We start from the raw sequence: 13027 nt of genomic DNA, 5'->3' as shown, positions 1-13027 counted from the left end.
AAAAAAAAACCTCACAGAGCGCAGAGGGATAGAGAGAGTAAAAGGACGATAGCTCATGGATGTCAAAATTAAATGGTTGGAAAATGTCAGGGGGCAATGTCAGCGCAGTTATTGCTGTGACTCACCTGCCTTAAGTGTAATTTGTAATTTGGACTGTAGATTCACTAATTTTACTGTTGGTCTAATGTTGGGGCATTGGCACTTTTATACCCTTTTCTTGCGCAGATCAAGTCATTTCAATAAAACAGTGCCCTTTTGGAAAAGTGTGTTTTCTGGACTGTAGCTTCTTTCACTTGTAACGCTGGAGAGCTGCTGCTGGAATCGTCATTTCATCTGGTTTAAAGGCCCGTGAACACACACACATTCCCAGTGCACATACTGTGGAGTGCATTTTGGTACAACTAGGGCTGTACAATTAATCATATAATAATCATGATCTCAATTATGACTTCTGCAGTGAATTAAACTTGATTGGATGCAGTGTTGATGCTTTGCATGTAGAGTGCTGGCTCTGGCGCATCAAATCAAGAGCTTCCCATTTTCTGGTAAACGGGCAAACCAATCAGAGGTTTTGTTGAGAGAATGCTCTGATTAACTGGTTGCTGCTTTTCAAGCATGGTTGTGGCTGCAGGCAAAAACATCTTGTTATTATTTTAGTTTTTAGCTCCGTTTGTTTTATATTCGGCTGTAAGAATCAAAGACAAATTACAATTATTGTGATCATCGTAATCACATATTAGTGAGAAGCAAAAGAAAAATTATATTTTGGCCATAATGATGCAGCCTTATAACTGAAAGCAGCCACTACCTGGAGGCAAGTGCATGCATTACATAAGTGCAAGTGCAAGTATTGCATAAATTATGCTTCCAGATAGCGTTGATTATGTATCTCACGTATGTTAAATCTACTTCAAGTCAACTTTGCCCTTGAAAATAAACTTAAACTAAATCTCACCTCTGCCAACAATGGTGGGTTCCATTTTTTTTCTGGCTTCCCACACTTAAGTGTCCCTCTCAACCATGAGGTTTTGCATCACTGGTCATCATGAATGGTGATGTGTCCTCTAGTTATTGTTTTGCTTCCTTGCCTCGCCACTTAATGAGACCAATTAAAGGCATTAATGGGACAGAGGGTCATCCTATCTCCTTGTTGAGGAATATTTTACACAGGGTTTGACTGTGTGAAGGGTAAACTCGATCAGCGGCAAATTTTCATTCACAGAGGATAAACCTTATTAGACTAATTACCCTGCAGCAAGTGTGAAACTATGAGCAACTACAGCTCCTTGTGGTGTTCTTAGTAAGAAAGCAGATGTGTTTAACCTTGGAAGCTGTGAGACACAAAGGAAAGGATTGTGTGCACGCTCTCCTTTGTTTTCCAAAGCCACAAAAGAAATTAGGCTCAAGAGGGAAGGGCATCTATTTATCAGTCGTTATGTTTTGTTTTGCTTGTGTGTTACCCAGTCTCAGTGTCATGGATTACTTTTATAAAATGGCAAGCGAGATAGCGGGGAGGCGTGCTTGTCGTTAGAGCCATAGCCCAGTGCAGGCAGCAGTGGTGCCCATTAAACAGTGGGGCAGTCCATTCCCACGCAGTGAAAGTTAAAGAGAGAGGTCAAAAACCACAATGAAAAACAGGCATGGTGCCGCTTGATGCTGAATGACAGTAAAACCACCTGCTATTCACTTCACAATGGACACGTATTGCAGTGGGGAAAAAATTAGCCAGTTTTGCTGATATTTTTGCAAAAAATAAAAGCGCAGTGGAAACAGACTGTGCTATTAACTGCAGACCACTGTGTTTCACCTAGTGAGGGGACAATCTTTATGTTTTCCTGTTATCAGCTCCATTGTGTCTGATTCTACTCATTCATTTATGTTTTTTTTTGCACTCTAACAGCAATCTGAAGAGAATTTCAACCCCAACTGTTCATTCTGGAGTTACTCCAAGAGAACCATGACTGGTTACTGGTCGACGCAGGACTGCCGCTTGCTAGGCACCAACAGGACGCACACCACATGCTCCTGCACCCATCTAACCAATTTTGCAGTCCTCATGGCCCACGTGGATGTCAAGGTTGGCCTCCTTCTTTTCCCTTTCTTGTTTACCAATGCACCTATTTATCTTCAAAAATGTGCAATTTACCATATGCAGCTGAGAGGAATGAAAACACATTGATCCATCATGGTTTACACACCCAGTGCATTTCAAGATGATTGCTTTTTTGATTTTGACTTGACTGGTTGACAAGAAAAGTAAGGTCTAGACAGTGTGAAGCATTGTAAAGCAGAGGGCATCCTTTTTATTGCTGTTTGTCAGTGTATGTTTTATATATCCCTTGCTTTTTAGCTCAGGGAGTAAAATGGACTGGACAGTTTTCTGACCTTCACAGCAGTTTGTAGACTAACACCTAAAGTGCCAATATACACATGATATAGATTTAAACAATGACCCTGGCAGTGTGAAGTGTGTATCGATTGCAGCCATCTTAAACCTCCAATGGGTGAAGTAGCCCAAATGATTTGCTCCAGTGTGTGGTGTGTTTTGTGGACGCAGTTATATCATGCTACAATGCTTGTTTAAAACTTTAAGAAATGTTATATGTTTTTTGAATAACAGTTTTAGTTTTGTCCTCCAAAACTTTTTGAAACTTCACGTATGACATCAGAACAGGCATTTGTTGTTTGGCACTACAGGAATGTCTTCACGTTGCCTTTTGCTACTTTTCTTTGTCGGGACACATGTGGAAGTTATTCATTGCTTTGTGGTGGCACAGAGGGCAAAGGATCATTTGGGGTTTTTAATTATATTTTGGACCCGATTCCAAGTCAGTAAAACAACAAGATTTGTGTCTGTTCTAACCTCACTTTATGCACAACAAAGACCAATGTACAAAATATTTACTACAGGCAGTCATTCAGTGAATATGTAATCCTTAACAAAACATCGCTTTTAGTTCCTTGAATGCCAATCTTAGTCTGAGAGGTGTGCCTACTTTCTGACTTGCCAAGAGTTAGGTGAGAAGATTGATACCAGCTTGATGTATGTATGTATGTACGTAAGGACAGAAAAGAGGAAAAATTATAGTTTACACTCTCCACAATGCAGGGTTCTCGTTTTCTTTGCCCTCAGGGTAGCCACAAAAGCCAAGTAAAATGACTACAGTGCATGTGATGTGGGACGCTGGAGAGCAGTTAATTGGGAGGCGCTAATGGAAGTTGTCATTCAAAAAAATCCTGCCCAAGTAAAGAAATTGTAATTTGGCAGTGAGATTTGTGTGGATTGATTATTGTAGGCAGCACTTACAAAGCTTAAAAAAAATAGAAAGAGAGGTCGTAAGAAAGAGGATGTTGGAAATGGAAAAATCGAGCGAGTTGGATAAGGAAAAGGTTGGAGAATTGGTGGTCAGGGAAGAAGTTGTGTCATCCTTCTAATGCTGACAGACGACTTAATTATTTCTGTCACAGGAAGTTTGAGGAGCTTGCTGCTGACAGAGCGGAGTAGTTTTTGGTATCTGGTATGGCATCTGTCCCTTCAGAGCCTCTCTTCTGAATCAGTGGCAAAAAAACCACTAGACCTTCCTTCACCTCCTTCTATTCCACAGTCTGACTATATCTCTATTTTTTTTTACTCACTGGCACAATACTTGAACCCAACTGCAAAAAACATTCAAATCAAAAATTCAGCAGGTTTTTTTTTTTTTTTTGTACCCTTCACACACACGACTCCAGGGGGGTCTGGGATGGTATGGTATACTTCTAGAGAGCCACTGTTTGTCACTGAACTGCATGACTTTTGGACCCACTAAGCTCTCTGCAGGGCTGAAGCCCAGTCTGGAATAGAGAGGGAGTCGCAAAGAATGGGAGCCTTCACGCAATGAAAGCAAAGCAGCAAAAGAAGGGGGAAAAAAAAGGAAAGCAGTAAAAGGAGCGCTTTCAGTCAAGCCAATCCCTAACATTCCTCATCAGAGAAAAGTGGACAGTGGTTACACCCCAGTTCTGAGTGATAGCATTTTTTCACCTTCCCTTATTCTTTATCTTTTCCACTTGGATGTTATAAAAGGCAGCTTGTTGGAAGGTGCCACTGAATGGGAGATATGGAGGCTTTTTATTTGACAAACTGTCACTATGTTGTATCTGAGAACACAGTGAATGGAGGGAAAGTGGGAGTGTGTGCGTGCAAGTGAGATGCAGAGAAAAAAAAAATGTCTTTTTTTTTTTTTTTGTATCCATGGCAACAGAACATACCACTGCTGATCTCTGCATTGTTATTACTCATTACCCTCAGAGCAACATATTATATTCTAACCTTGTTTATTTCTCAGTGGCATCTCAGAAAGAAAAAAAAAGATAGGCAAGCTGTAATTACAATTTTCCTTTGGAACAAGAGGCTCGCTACATTATCACCATCATCTTTCTTCTTTTTGTTTTTTTTGGCCAGTGTATCGTATGCTAGTTGGGAATAATGATAGTGTTATATTCGAGATCTTTATGTTTGGCTTAATAAGCTATTGCCTGTATCGAGCTTGTAGTGTTACATTTTTAGCATCAATGATTCCATTCAAAGCACCACATACAATATTTAACACAAATTAGAAACGGCAAAAAGGTCCTGCTTGTTCGGGTGACATTAGGAATGCTGTCATTTTGTCCTTGCTGTCAATTTGAAGCTGCTGTATAATTTCAGCAGTTTTGACAAGCAGAATTGTGTTTTCAGATTTCAGCTCACCTGTAGAAGGAAAAGAAGTAATTTCTGTCTGAAAAACTTGCTTTGTAGATTTTGTCCATGTGGTATACGGTTCATTGTTGTCAGGAAATTACAATCATTATGATTTCTTCATACACAATTACGTCCAGGCACAACTATATATATATATACATACCTATACACACACACACACACATATATATATATATATATATATATATATATATACACGTGCACTAATATTACTTTTGAACAATATGTGCCTTCAAATCATGTTCAACCTGACATTTAAAACTGCCCGCACATTTATATTCAGTAGAAACCCTTGAATTAGGATGTACAGTATGTGAGATTATTAGACAGACTCAGCAGTGGAGAAACTCCAGACTGTGTCTCATCGGGATTAATTATGTTTGAAGTCAATTAGTTTCCTCAGAATAACTTCTAATACACATATTGGAGATGTATGAACATTGTGGAAAATCTGTGAGCGACTACCCAATGATGTTTAAAGCCTTGGTGGTTTCTAATCCAATGTCTTTAACCAAATTACCAAATGTGAAAGCTTTTTCAAGTTTCCGGCTCACAAAAACTCATTCATGTCATACATCTAAACCAAGGCTCTTACTTTTCAGGAGTGTCACCCATACACACATATATCTGTCAGACACAGGGGACCAGGTAACCATCACTTAGATGATCACAAGGGCATCGAGTGCCATCACTGCTGCCCGTGTCACCACTCAAGCCCATTGTTTGCTAATTTTGAGCTATCTAGCCAGAGAGTTGATGCCTTTGAATGATCCTGCAGTCTGAGCCGAGAAGCGCCGTTGGCCACGTAAACAAATTAAAATTGTACTCACAGATGGCAGCTGCATGTGAGAGATTATATGTCTCTATTGTATCTTTTCAGAATGATTGCAAGCAGGGTTTGTGAGCGAGTGATGTGGGAGTGGGTGTACTTTAATGTGACTTTGCTAAAAACGCCGATGATTCCAACCTCGAGATGTCCTCTTGCTGAGCCTTGAGTCTTTTACTGCAAACAAAGATGCGTAAAAAGTATTGGAAATGAATTCACTCCACTCCACTCAGCATTGAAAGGCAGGGTTTAGCCTCTCAACGAGGGATGTTGAATTTGACATCAGATGAAATCTTTTGTCCTCCATATCGTTTGATTGTAGACAGGATGTCAACTTGTTTTGATTTACAGGTGGACAAAGAACACAATGACTTTCACAAAAACATGCCATCAATAGTGTATCAGGGCCTGCTTTAAGCATATTTTTCAAGATTCCATAATGTCTCATGCCCATTCAAGCTCCTGAGGCTCTCTATTGAACCATTTCCTTTGAATTTAAGGCCGCCATTTGTGAAGATAGCTAGTGGGCATTGAGATAAAAAAAAATCCTTTAAATATGGGATAAAGCCTTGGCTCAAGAAATATAGACCTGCTCTGGTTTCACCTACAGGCCATTATTTACGTAGTAGATGTGTGTGCTAAGATAGGCCCCGGGGAGGCATTGAGCTACTGGTAAGTGGCACTATTCCCGACAGACCAGTGAGTATAAATCAATGGTACATCCCACTGCATGATGGAGAGGGTGATATTTGGGTAACATTCATCACTGTCCTTATAGAACATCTCCACGCTGGCACCATCAGACAGTAACTATGATGAGAAAGGACAGTCAAGGTTAGTTGTGTATTTTCTGATGTCACACATAAGCATAGTACTGTACACACACCAAGAGAAATGGTTCCAAGTAAATCTATTTATATGTTCAAGGCACAGACCGAGAAGATGGAGATCGCATTAACTGCCATAGCGACCGAAAGTCGTGCCTGGACGTTATATCCTAGTTATTGTAGCTTAGAACACAGTGTGACATTACCTCCATGTGCTGAATGTCAACTCCAGCCATGCAAGCTGGAATCTCTCTCCCAGCCCTTTTAAATGTGACGAATTTGCCAGGACCCCTGATTCATATGCCCTCTCTGCAACTGTTCCTCATCCCTGTGCAGATCATAAATCCTTGGTCATACCGTAGGTGAACTTGTCACATGACTCCCTGCAGTGGGCCACTACCCCTCAGTGCAACTGTCTGCCCTGCCTGACCATATTTCATGAGTCAAAGCCCAGCTCTGGAGGCATATAGGGAGATTTATGCATTTTAATTGGATTGGCTCCACGGCCCCATGCTCAGAGCAGTTCTTTGAGGTATAAAGGATTGACGCTCTGTTCTCTTCACAACTTCACCCTCTTAACGCGTTTCAAAGAACTGGTTCAGGAGATTTTGGCTTTGGATGTTGTTGTAATTAAGTGTGTGTGATGTGATGTCAGGTTTAGATGGCTTGGCTGGAATGACCAGTGCGTGAAGGCTCCTTGCCACATCTGCTCCTCCATGTCAGACTGCTTGAGTGCCCAGAAACATTATTTTGTGCTACGTGCGAGCACATCAGAGGCAAAGCCAATCTCCTCAGGCATCCGTCTGGAATGAAAAATATGTGTGTTTAACAAATAAGAGAAAAGTGCAGGAGAGAAAGATTGGAAGAGAAATCGAATGTGCACAAATGTGCCTGGCCCCACTAAGTAACATGGATGCTGTATGACTTGGTCACCCTTGCGACACAGCGAGTGAATTTCAGAGCATATTACGCCTGCCCACGTTAAGACCCCTACACTGATTCCCATCATGGAGGTTTGTCGGTGTGAGGTTAGGTGCAGAGGCTCTGCAGATTTCATCATTTGCCATCCTGCCTGGGCAGAGCCCCCTGTAAAGGGAAACTTTTCAGCAGAGACATTGTGGCTGGCGACGTCTCAGCTATCATCCACCTCCCAGAACAAAGAAATCATTCCACAGTAAATCCATCACCCAGGTGTAGATACACTCCATGCCCTTCTCACTCTTTTTCTATAGCTTTGTGTCTTCTTCTGTCTTCCTCTGATGCCTTCTCTTTCTCTCTGACCCAGCCCCTCTCCAATTGAAGGTGAGATTGTGATGGATAGAGCCTGCAGCCACTGCACAGCTCGCTAGCCCGGGAGACCTCAGGGTCCCCTCACAATGCACCACAGCTAGTACCACCCACCACATCAATACCTCTGGATTTCAGCAGACTGAACAGATTTATGTGTCACATGCACCACACACCTACAGAGCATGCAAGCACAAACATCGACATCTGTTGCCACCCACCGTGTAGGCACCCCTCTAAAGTAAGGGGGCTGAAATCAGCGTTACTTTCATATAGACTGACACGCATACACATACACACACTCATAAACGTCTGCTCTATATAACATCTTGCTAGGCCCCCTACCCCACCAACGTATACACAACGGCTCATCAGGCAGGAAAATCAAAAGAGCGTTCTCCCCAGACTCAAGGAGCACTGCGGCTGTTATTGTACCAGAGCCCCTTAATGATCAGCATCTGTTCCCCTCTCTGCTAGCGTTAGCTGAGCTGCCACTAAACAAGGCTTTTGTGCAATACTTCATACCCCAAGTTTCCTCACTCTAACTTGACTATGGGGGAGGAAGATAAAAAAAAAAAGAAAGAAAAACCACCCGTGGATGATGATGGCCTCTCTCTCTCCCTGCCCCCGCGGAAAATTCTGCTGACTGTGGTCAAAATATGATTTAAAGACGTGCTTGTTTGAGAGACATATTAGACATATAGTATGCTTTTGCAGTGTTATTTCTCAGCGTAAGCAAATATTTTCTTGGGTTTGTCCAACGCCATAGCTCCGAGTCATACATTATTTGCTGGAGGCCGAGACTGCGTGTACCGCCTTTGATATCAAACAGCCAAGCTGCTCTCTAAGTCTGGTGGTTAATGTACAGTGTCTGTGCCTGATGTTTACACAGGTAAGGGTAAGAGTTTTGCTTAGCTTTCACCTGTGTTGATTTTTAACTGCCTGTCAATGCTAATTAACTGTCAGCCTTCAAGTATTTCCTATGTAGTTCTGTGTTAAAATAATACCTGTTTGATATTCATTAGCATTCAGATGTGGCCGTCATGTCAAAACTCAAGTTCCACCCAGGTAGTCCTCGAGTCCCAGCAGGGATGACAGTCAATTGTGAGGAGGATGGCAGTTTTTTAAATTACACCCCACCCCCCATCTTTTTTGAACTTATGTTTTCCTCCCTTGTTTTTAAATCAGTTCCCAGCAGGCTGAAAAGGAGGACTATCCCATTGGGAAATTAGGAAGCCTCAGAAGCTGACCAAAATGTTTGGATGCAGTAATTATATTTAGTTAATAAATCAAGATGTCAGTCTCCGATGCGCAGCCCTCTGTTTTACATGTAGAAGAAACTTATTTAATGCCTCTGTCATGATTTGGCATCTATCTTGGCAAGTCTTCCGACACTGGTAGCATAATAGAAAATTATCCGACGACAGTGCATTTCCTCATACCAGATGGAACCTGCACATCTGTACCCCCACACTATAGCTCATCACAGCTGTGTCAGACAAACCGAAGTACCCCTTAATTGACATGACCTGCCATTTTCCAAATGTGTTCATTTGAATTGTTATTAAATTGGTTGCTATTGAATTATTAATTATATAAAAGTGGATGTTAAAACATTAGTTGAATAGTCAATGTTTGCATTTGTGCTACTATCACTTAGAGCAGTGGAAGCTGGATGTTTTAACCATTTCTCCATTACCTTTAGCTGTTTCAACCATTTATTCATTACTTTTGACTATTTCAACCATTTATCCACTCCTTTAAAGTAACATTCAACCGTTCATCCATTACCGTTTTTCTTTCATCAAACTGTAATCTCTATTTTATGACATATTGAGATGCTCCTTAGTCATTTTGTGTACCTGTGGGGTACTAGCACCCCTTCTTGTGAAACACTATTTTAGAGAATTTTTTTGAAGTTTGCTGATTAAGCATGAAAGGCATTAGGCCTTCAAAATTTTCTAGGGAACTTATTGACAAAATTTCACCTATTACACATTCCTAATTAAGCTGTAATTCTAACAGCCCTCAGTTTTTACCCTTGGCAGTTTCTTGGCAGGATGTGGTTTCTAATGTGTTTGTTTTAATGTGTGTAAGGCCACAGAAGTCAGCCATTCTGCAGAATCTGCTGTTTTAGGGTGTGTTCCCTTTTCCCGCTCCTGTCCAAGTATCCCTACGTGCACTTGGCTTTTATGGACTGATGTAAATTCTCTTTCATGGCTGCGGTGGAATCACTGTTGATCCTTATCTCTCCCATAAAGCCACGGATATATTGTCAGCAAAAGACTTTTTAGTGGCCAAAATGGGCTTTGGTGGCAAATTACTATTTGAAAAGACAAAATTATCTAAAAGCAACAGTGAAAGTTATTGACCATGTTGTGGTTTGATTGTATTCCTGCTGTGTTGGTCTTAGACACCTGCGGCCCTGTGGACTGCTCACTTTGTTTCACTTTGTTGCCTGACCAAAATGCAACGATAGGGGGGGGGGCATTTTAGATTGATTCACACTGACTAATTCATGAGTCATGTCTGCCACCTGTGGCTCTGTGAGCAGTGGTTTATTGGAGGGATGAATGATTGCGTTTTACTCCTAAAAATAATAATAATGAAAATAAAAGCTTGGGGTTCTTGCTGGGATAGACTGGTGATTGAATTTTATAGTCATTTTTACCACTTTTTTTTGTTTTTATGCTTTACAACTGAATCCCCGTACATGACTTACATATATTTATCTTTCCTTACAATCTTATGGTTATGGGCACAATATTTAGAACAATATTTTGAAAGACTTCTTTTTTCCTGGCATGACGTCAACCATCAAATGACTGACCACTTTCTCTCATCACCTCTGTTACAGAACACAGACCCTGTTCACGACATGCTTCTCGATGTCATTACCTGGGTCGGCATCCTCCTGTCGCTGGTCTGCCTGCTCATCAGCCTCTTCACCTTCTGCTTCTTTCGCGGCCTCCAGAGTGATCGCAACACCATCCATAAGAACCTCTGCATCAGCCTGTTCATCGCTGAGTCCTTGTTCCTGGTGGGGATCAATCGAGGTGACCAACCGGTAAGACTGCTGCTGGTGGATACTTTACTGATGTGCTACTGTAAAGTATCGACTTATTTAGCACCATGGCATCAAGCTTGCTGCTCAAAGTACTCCAAACAATAACCATTAAAGGAGGAACTGTTAATAAAATCATCAATAGATAATGCATAAGCTGACATATAAAGGAATAATGCCATATTTTTGAAAAATGTGTTTATTTTCTTTCTTGCGAAGACTTAAAAAAATATATACCACTGTCATGTCTGTACGGTAAATATGTAGCTGGCTAATATTAGCTTAGCATTAAGTCTGGAAACTGGAGGAAATACCTGGCATGGCTATGACCAAGGGTAACACAATCCTCCTGAAAAGAGCCAGGCCAGCTTTTTTCCTGTTTCCTGCATTATATAGTATAAAAGTATGTATTATATGTGTGAAGGAGTCAGTTATCACAACCATATTGGCCAGTTTTTTCAACTTTTTGCACTATAGTATCACTACATTACTATGTTGTTTTCAGTCCATGTAAACACTGAGATAGCAGCCTTTTGGATGTCAGATATTAGCCAGTAAGGGTGCATTACAAGTGTCTAGATGAAAAAACAAAGACATGTCTGTTTCTTTGCACCTTTCACAGAAGAAAATGAATCACATAGTCCTTTGAAAATACATAGTCAATAGGGGCTGCTAAAGGGGCCCCCTGAAAGGTTTGTATTAATCTCCACTGTTAAGTCTTCACCATGTTCTCTAACACTATGACACTTACATTTTAGAGAAAAAAATAACCTTTGGTGTCCTGCTGCGTTGTGAGTGGTCCTGATACCCACATAGTGCGACCGGTCGTGAACCTTTTGGATTCTGCCTGGCTCACTAAAACAAAATACTGAAATAAAAGAATAGGATGCTCTTCATTCAACAAATTCCTCTCTTGGTTGCACAGAGGCATACTTGGAATTACCCTGAAATCCCACCGGGCACGTCTGTGTCGCATTCTGGCTGAGGTTTTGCTCCATAACCCACGCATCTTCATGTCCCATCAGGAGCTTTTAGCCGTGTTGATTAGTTGACTTTCTCAAATCATTTGGTCATTTTCCGTCGATTTATGTGCTTCTAACATGAGGAAAATGACTGTTTCTTTTTTTAAAATGTGTTTCTTACATACTTACTTTACTTACTACTATGTTGTGCGGTAGCCTACACACAGCAGCTAAAGTAAAAATGTTTGTCCACATCCTAGACGAACCTTTGGTTGTTCAACGTGTTAAAAAAAAAAAAAAAACCTCTGACAAGTTGACATCTGGCCTGGTGCCACCGATTATAAAATAATATTGATGCCGTGGTGAAATATAAGATTTAAAGTCTACACGTGGTGTTTCATTTTGAAAACCGAGCAGATTCTCTGTGGTGCTTGTTGGCCTTACTTCCTGCCTGCCTCATCTGCTCTGTGCTGCTTGATGAGGCCTGGTCACAGCTTCTGTCAAAAATAGACCTGGCGCGTATCTTAAGCGGAGCACCCAGCCGCTTGTGGGATGCTTCTGGTGGGATTTGAAGCATTAACTAGAGTGTGTGGGATCAACTCCAGTGGCCACGTCGCAGTCGAAATGCGATGGTCCCAGTGAGATTTAGCCTTTAACATCTAACATACTGAGTCACAACTAGACTAAATCCGACTCACAAAACAAATCATTTTGTCAGTTTGAAACAGACAGACACAGTAGTGGAAAGATAAAGTTCCATCTCCTCTTGACATTCCTACTCTGCAGATGCCTCCACAACTACTTCAATCAGAGCAGCTGCCAATCACAGCTCTCAGTCATTACATCACATCCCATCAAATAACCAGATGAAACCAAAAAACACGTACATAAACATTTGAAGATACATTAGCATGATAATACCTATCTTACAGATAATAAAAAATAAATTTGGTGTGTACTTGATGTGATTTTTTAGCCCATTCCCCATTCGGTGACATGGAGGCAGCAGGGTTCATGACGTCTGCCGAAGATATTTTGGCGTCACTTTTGGAGAGCTGTCATGTCTTCCATATTTGTATATAGTCTATTGTTTACACGCACAAACACATAAACCCCCTCTCCCACCAACCACCTCCTGGTGCAGTTTTCCAATTTGTAAACACTTCAGATTAATCTGGATTAAGCTGTTCAATACACTAAACCGTCTAACCTTCTTCTAGTATAATAACTGTAGTTTGGATGGCATTACTTCCCTGTATGAGCTCAGCTGTGGAAGCAGGTGGAGGCATGCTGTCACTGCACAGTCATTTTCAAGTCTGT

At 41.2% G+C, this 13027-nt stretch overlaps 1 protein-coding gene across 3 annotated transcripts in view; it reads left to right on the top strand.

Moving 5' to 3' along the window:
* Positions 1-13027, top strand: part of LOC139222593 (adhesion G protein-coupled receptor L3-like) — a 141957-nt gene that overhangs the window by 102952 nt on the left and 25978 nt on the right. For all 3 annotated transcript variants that reach the window (XM_070854397.1, XM_070854396.1, XM_070854394.1), the window contains 2 exons: positions 1901-2077; positions 10539-10748. In XM_070854397.1, coding sequence (XP_070710498.1) covers positions 1901-2077; positions 10539-10748 — 387 coding nt within the window. The remainder of the gene's footprint in view (positions 1-1900; positions 2078-10538; positions 10749-13027) is intronic.

Source organism: Pempheris klunzingeri, chromosome 23 (assembly GCF_042242105.1).
Source record: "Pempheris klunzingeri isolate RE-2024b chromosome 23, fPemKlu1.hap1, whole genome shotgun sequence".
NCBI classification, from domain to species: Eukaryota; Metazoa; Chordata; class Actinopteri; order Acropomatiformes; family Pempheridae; genus Pempheris; species Pempheris klunzingeri.
This window is presented reverse-complemented; position numbering and strand designations above follow the sequence as displayed.